The sequence below is a fragment of the Triticum urartu genome, chromosome 7A (genome assembly GCF_056163025.1).
Source record: "Triticum urartu cultivar PI428250 chromosome 7A, HENAU_Tu73, whole genome shotgun sequence".
In the NCBI taxonomy this organism is placed as follows: Eukaryota; Viridiplantae; Streptophyta; class Magnoliopsida; order Poales; family Poaceae; genus Triticum; species Triticum urartu.
The window spans coordinates 223,281,409-223,287,839 of record NC_141879.1 but is presented as its reverse complement, the minus strand read 5'-3'; the positions used below and the strand labels follow the sequence as shown (position 1 = coordinate 223,287,839).

The 6,431-nt window shown below is 53.7% G+C and overlaps 1 protein-coding gene across 1 annotated transcript; it reads left to right on the top strand.

The window, feature by feature from the left end:
• Nucleotides 1–1,776: 1,776 nt before the first annotated feature.
• Nucleotides 1,777–6,047, top strand: LOC125525301 (proline-rich receptor-like protein kinase PERK8). The gene is made up of 9 exons (XM_087535270.1): nt 1,777–1,911; nt 2,005–2,134; nt 3,034–4,485; nt 4,577–4,663; nt 4,764–4,834; nt 4,945–5,021; nt 5,121–5,268; nt 5,361–5,522; nt 5,637–6,047. The coding sequence occupies exons 3-9, from the start codon at nt 3,045–3,047 to the stop codon at nt 5,835–5,837; spliced, it is 2,187 nt and encodes a 728-aa protein (XP_087391396.1). The 5' UTR covers nt 1,777–1,911; nt 2,005–2,134; nt 3,034–3,044; the 3' UTR covers nt 5,838–6,047.
• The last annotated feature ends 384 nt before the right edge of the window (nt 6,048–6,431 follow it).

Here is a 6,431-nt window from a genome sequence, read left to right as displayed (position 1 = left end):
CATCCAAAAGTCTCGTCGTGTCTTGTCCTGTGACCCTTGATATCCATGTCGTTGACATCAAGGGTCACCACCCCTGCTACAGTGACCAATGGTCATCGTCGCCGCCCTGTCATGCCCCTGATGGATCCGAACACCGTTGCATGTGTCTCTAGGTCCATCGGAGGTCGCCGCTGCTGTGACTCCCAACCATTCACATGCATCAATATCAGTGTCGTGGTCTCGCTGGTCGTCGCTAGTCAACCCAGCGCATCCAAGAACGACGTCTCCAGGAACACCATCGTCGCCGTCGCGCACGGTAGGGTGCCCCCTATGGCGAAGGGCGAAGGCGAAGCCAAGCACCCTATGGTCGTTGTGCCGGCCTGCAGATCAAGAACGTCAGTGCCAGTGATGCGCTATCGGACAATGCTAACATGCCGCCTCAGGTCGGCCAACCGTCGGCGTTCGTAGATGGGGCCATGCGCTCTCCATCTGTGGGCCACGTAGCATCTGCCGGCGGTAACAAGGACGAGGAGGGAGGTGAGGAAGAGGGACATGTGGCCTGGCTCGCGCCGTCGCGAGGAACCAAGGAGGCGTTTGGTTACCAACATCGTTTTTTAGCACTTTGCATACTTGTCTCACTTGAGTCTGGTTGAGCTAATGCAGGCAAAAAACATTATATCTGCACTTAGTTTGATTACCTGCATATGGGCTGCCTGCATTAGGGGAGCATTTTTTGCCTGTCGTTTGGTTGTGTGCATTGGCTTGGCAAATACAAGTGCTCGGTGTTTGGTTGCATACATGCCATGTGATTAAGAGTTAAAACCTGCACATTACACACCGAGTTATAGTAGAGTTCTTGATAGTGTGCTCGCGATGGCGTCGTCAGTGTAGGCCGAGGACAAGGTGGCCGAGACGAACGACGCCGTCAAGGGCGCCGAGCACAACATGGCGTCCACCCGACAAGATTGACAACTACACATAACACTACGCCATGGTGCCGAAGCGGATAAAGATGAAGGAGAAATGCAGTTTGGCAGTAGCTTGTGATCAAGATTTATACTACTTGAGCTCATAGATCAACACAAGTCGAGAACTTATATTAGTGTCACGGTATACTCCTACCATTCACTAGTGCAACAACCTGCTATACAAACGGTTTTTAACCCCTTTTCGCGACGGTATTTTAAACCGTCGGCCTACCTGTGTGCGAGGGGGTGGTCCTTCCCACACGTCTCAGAAACCGCCAGGGATAGGTCCTCCGGTCACACATGCGGGGCAAAAAGTGCTCGTGTGTGATCAGGCAAGCTATCACATACGATTATACATGCTCAATCATTTCCGTTCGTATGTACGTCCCACACAGTGAATCCCACACAAAAATTTCCATTTTTGTGCACATCACACACATTGAATCCCAGACAAACGTTTCCTTTCGTACGTACATCACACACGATTTCCTCCATCACATCGCCTGTGATAGGGTTACCATTACAAACGATAATAATAATTTTATTGTTTTGTGTTACTGGCGCTCGTTTCTTCTCTCTCGGAAAAAAAGAAGAGAAAATGGAGACGCTTCCGTCTGACCTATTACGTATTTCGAGCGGGAATGCTTTCTTTCTGTCCGGTGTGCGAGAGAGTAGCAGTAGTAGACGTACTCATGCAGCATGCGCCACCAATAATAGCCCTCCCCTCCCGCCACCGACCGATCTGCAGGAGTCGACAATGGCAGGGCCGCGACTACTACTCGCTCCCTCCTCTCCCCCCATGCATACTTTAACCAAGCCTGAATTATTATTATATGCATGTCCACATACATGTAAACTCTGGTCGTCGGACGTGTTCCAGCACAGCGATTCCGGAGAGTCGTCGCAGCCACGTTCTCTCAAGCCCCAACGGCAAAAGGGAGATGATCATGGTAGACGGCAACATGTATGCCCCGCCATTTCATTTCCCGGAGGCCTCTGCTCTGCTCTGCTTCCCCCTCTTCCTCCCCGGCTGATTTCCGTTCTCGTCCCGATGCAGCGGCATGGGAGCTGAGGCTGCATTGCTCGGCCGATCGGTTCGCCTCAGCCTCAGCCTCAGGCGACGGCCCTGCGTGGTTCGGGCCTTGCTCTGATCCGTCGAGGCGTCCGCTATCTTTTGTGATCCTGAGGTACCGTCCGTGGATCGTTACTATGATCTTCTTCCTTCTCATGCCTGTGAATCGATTGTTCAGAACCACTACTGTCTGCTCTTTTCTTATGGTGATGCTTTTTCATGTTTGCATGGAATGACTTGTTTTGTAGTAGTATTTCTTTTCCTGGGGATTATTTTGTTCCTTGTTAGTAGTATTCCCTTTTTTTTTTCTTTTTTTAGGATATTGTTAGTAGTATTCTTTAGCATATGCTCATGTTCTGAAGAAAACGAAGTTTCCACGTAATTAGTTGGTCCTCTTAGCGATCGAGCTGGAAGAATCTTGTGCCGTACTTCCCAGTTGGTTGTTGCAAGCTAGCAGAACATGTGTTGGAAGTGGAACAAGTGCATCATCTTTTTGCTGAAATCCTACATTCAAGTCAACCGTTTTGGATTTTGTCGGTGGGATATGAATATGATGGAGTGGAGGCCCATGATCTAATCTAATTCTAATACACCATGCCCTTCTCCCGTTTCTATTTTTTAAAATTTTCAGCCAAGAGGTCATCTTAAACTGGACTAGGATTTCCTACCATGGCCCGAATATCCACGTCAGATTTTTAGGCATGGCAAATCGACCGTTTTCCATAACAAATTATGTTTGCTGAGTATGGCAAATTTAGTTCGTAATAATGTGTCTTGAACTCTAGATCAAGAGAAAATACTGCACAAACTAGTGGGGTCACCTTATATCCTTGGCCTGAAGAATTTATTTGGAACCTAGCATTAGGCTTCAGCAATTTTGCATGATGTGGCTTCAGACCTTTTCCTTTTCTTTTTGGAAGAATGTTTTTGTATGTGATGAATACTGTTTATATTCTCATTTGAAGACATGGTACATTTGTTCTGAACTTCTGACCGTTTCCCTCCTTTTTACAGCGCTGCACACAATGAGAACTCTGCTCCAAGCTAAAGGCGGTGGTCGCGGTGCCGGTGCCGGTGCCGCCGACGCGGCCGCCGATGCAGTAGACACCGTGACAGGCACCACGCCGCCGCCCTCCTCCACCGACGATTCGCCGCCGCCTCCTGCTTCCGACCCTCCTCCTTCACCCTCGTCGTCCTCTTCTCCACCGCCGCCTTCCCCGTCATCTCCCTCGGACCCACCGCCGTCTCCGTCTTCGCCCCCGCCATCACCGCCACTCGCGCCGCCTCCTTCGCCCGCGGCGTCTTCTCCCCCTCCGCCGGAGGTATCGCCGCCTCCTCCGCCGGTGGCATCCCCGCCGCCTCCACCTGATGCATTCCCTCCTCCGCCACCCTCCCCGGTCTCTGCTGCCCCGCCCCCGGCAGACGCCGCACCGCCCCCGCCTGATAATGCCCCGCCGCCACCGGATAACGCGGCCGCGCCCCCGCCTTCTCACACTCAGGCGGCGCCGCCAACGCAGTCGCAGGCCAAGCCGCCTTCTTCCAAAGCGTCGCCTCCGCCTACCGCCGAGGAGCCAACGGCGTCTCCGGTGGTGGACGCCACGCCGCCACCGAAGCAACCCGCCGTGGATTATGCGCCGCCTCCGTCGGCGCGGACGAGCTCATCTGCCACGGCGCACTCACCTCCTGCCTCCGCGGTAACACCGCCCACGGCTGATAGAAGCGTGACGGCACCGGCACCGCCAAGCACCGGTGGCGGCATGAGCTCCGGCGCCACGGCGGGCGTGGCAGTCGTGGCCGTGATCGCCTTCCTCTGCTTCGCGGGCGTGTTCGTCTGCCTGACGAAGCGGCGGAAGCGGAAGTACTCGGACCAGTACTACCCGGGCTTCGCCGCGCCGCCGTACACGCCGCAGCACATGTCCGGCGAGGCGCCGTTCCTACGGGTGCCGTCCGCGCCGGGGTCGGGGAACTTCAGCCAGCCGGGAATGTCGGCGATGATGAGCCAGTCGTACGGGAACCAGCAGCAGCAGCAGCAGCAGCAGTACCAGTACCAGCAGCAGCCGCCGCCGCCGCAGTTCGCGTCGGCGAACTACAGCAGCACGATGGGGAGCCAGGGGCCGGCTCGGAGCATGGCGACATCGGGCGACCTCAGCGTGGGCAACAGCAAGTCGTTCTCGTTCGACGAGCTGTACGAGATCACGGGCGGGTTCTCGCGCGACAAGCTGCTCGGGGAGGGCGGGTTCGGGTGCGTGTTCAAGGGCACGCTCGGCGACGGCCGGGAGGTGGCCGTGAAGCAGCTCAAGGGCGGCGGCGGGCAGGGGGAGCGCGAGTTCCAGGCGGAGGTGGAGATCATCAGCCGCGTCCACCACCGCCACCTCGTCTCCCTCGTCGGCTACTGCATCTCCGAGGACCACCGCCTCCTCGTCTACGACTTCGTCGCCAACGACACCATGCACCACAACCTCCACGGTAGGACACACACCACCACGATCTCCACTTCACCTACCAACTTCTTGAACGGCAATGGCTTACTGGTGCGTCTAAATTGCTCTGCTTGCAGGGAGGGGGAGGCCGGTGATGGACTGGCCGACGAGGGTGAAGATCGCGGCGGGATCGGCGCGCGGGTTGGCATACCTGCACGAGGATTGTAAGCTGCTTAACTTTGCTCCTACGGAGTACTCTGTTGGTGTGTGTTGGGTTGGAATTTACAGCTGAATTTCTCATTGCTCTCGGTTGTTGTACAATAGGTCATCCAAGGATCATCCACAGGGACATCAAGTCATCCAACATCCTGCTCGATGACAACTTCGAAGCTCAGGTTCTGCACTTCTTACACTGCAAAGCTGAACTGCCGTGATCTCTCTGAATAAATGGATGGTAATGTTCAGTTACTGACGAAACCTGAATGCCGTGTTCATCGTAATCCAGGTCGCGGATTTCGGGCTCGCCAGGCTCGCGGAGAACGACGTGACGCACGTCTCCACGCGCGTGATGGGCACATTCGGGTAAGTAAATCATCTTTGCAGACTCATTCATCTCGGCACGTCGACAGAAAACGAGGAAACATTGTCAAAACTCTGTTTGCGCTGACTGAAAACGAACAGGTACTTGGCGCCGGAGTACGCTTCGACGGGGAAGCTGACGGAGAAATCGGACGTGTTCTCCTTCGGCGTGGTGCTGCTGGAGCTCATCACCGGGCGGAAGCCCGTCGACTCGTCCCGCCCCCTCGGCGACGAGAGCCTCGTGGAGTGGGTAAGAAAGACCACCACCAGCAGCAGCACTGACTGCAATGCAATGCCACTGTATCCGTCACTGACAGCGTGCTGCTCGTGCCATTGTCGCAGTCGAGGCCGCTGCTGAACCGCGCGATCGACGAGCAGGAGTTCGAGGAGCTGGTGGACCCGCGCCTCGACGGCAACTACGACGACGTCGAGATGTTCCGCGTCATCGAGGCGGCGGCGGCGTGCATCCGGCACTCGGCCGCGAGGAGGCCCAAGATGGGGCAGGTACGTAGTACGTGCGGGCGAGGAAGAAGAACCACCTCCAAACTAACTAACCTTCGATGGAGCCTGGCAACGTCTCGCCATTGATTGACTGCTTCGTCGTGGGCTGTGTTGCAGGTCGTTAGGATCCTGGATAGCCTGACCCTGAACGACGTGGACCTGACCAACGGCGTGCAGCCCGGGAAGAGCCAGATGTTCAACGCCGCCAACACGGCGGACATCAGGCAGTTCCAGCGGATGGCGTTCGGCAGCCAGGACTTCAGCTCCTCCGAGTACACCCAGTCCAAGGCCAGCCTGAGCGGCAGGAGGGATCTGTAGCCACGCGAGAAGAAAAGGATCCATGAGAGCTTGCTTCCGACGATTTTGTTTCTGTTCATCTCTTGATTCCTTTTTATTATTTTTTACAGTGAATTTGTATTTGCTGTCTTACTGTATGTTTGTGCCTTTGATGTGTACATTAACAGGGGTATATGCCCACAGGGTTATGTATTTTTAGCTATTCTGAAGAGATATAAATTGTTTTTCTCATCTGCTCACGGAACTAAAAACTAAGGCCTCGGATGAACAATAAATTCCGAAAAAATACTACTCCCTTCGAAAGTTGTACTAGAGTTGTGACAATTAATTTGGATGCGAAGGGAATAATTTTTTTGAAAAAGATCTGATTTTTTTACAAATAAACATTGAGTTGTTTTATACACCCATGCAAAATTTTGCAATGAAATCACATTTGTGAAAGTGTGGACAAAAAAAAAATCGATGCTTCAAAATAATCTTTTTAGAGCATCGATTTTTTCCCACATCTCCACAAATGTGATTTCATCCGAAAAATTTGCACGCATGTACAAAAAACATCAATGCTTCTTGCCCTCAAAAGGATATTTTTATTTTTTTACTATTTATTCCGACTTT

Bases quoted from the DNA above. Each gene is read 5' to 3' on its own strand.
- LOC125525301 (XM_087535270.1), top strand. From the start codon at position 3,045: ATGAGAACTCTGCTCCAAGCTAAAGGCGGTGGTCGCGGTGCCGGTGCC. The intron at 4,486-4,576 runs GTAGGACACACA...CTCTGCTTGCAG, and splicing joins CATGCACCACAACCTCCACG to GGAGGGGGAGGCCGGTGATG. The intron at 5,022-5,120 runs GTAAGTAAATCA...GAAAACGAACAG, and splicing joins CGCGTGATGGGCACATTCGG to GTACTTGGCGCCGGAGTACG.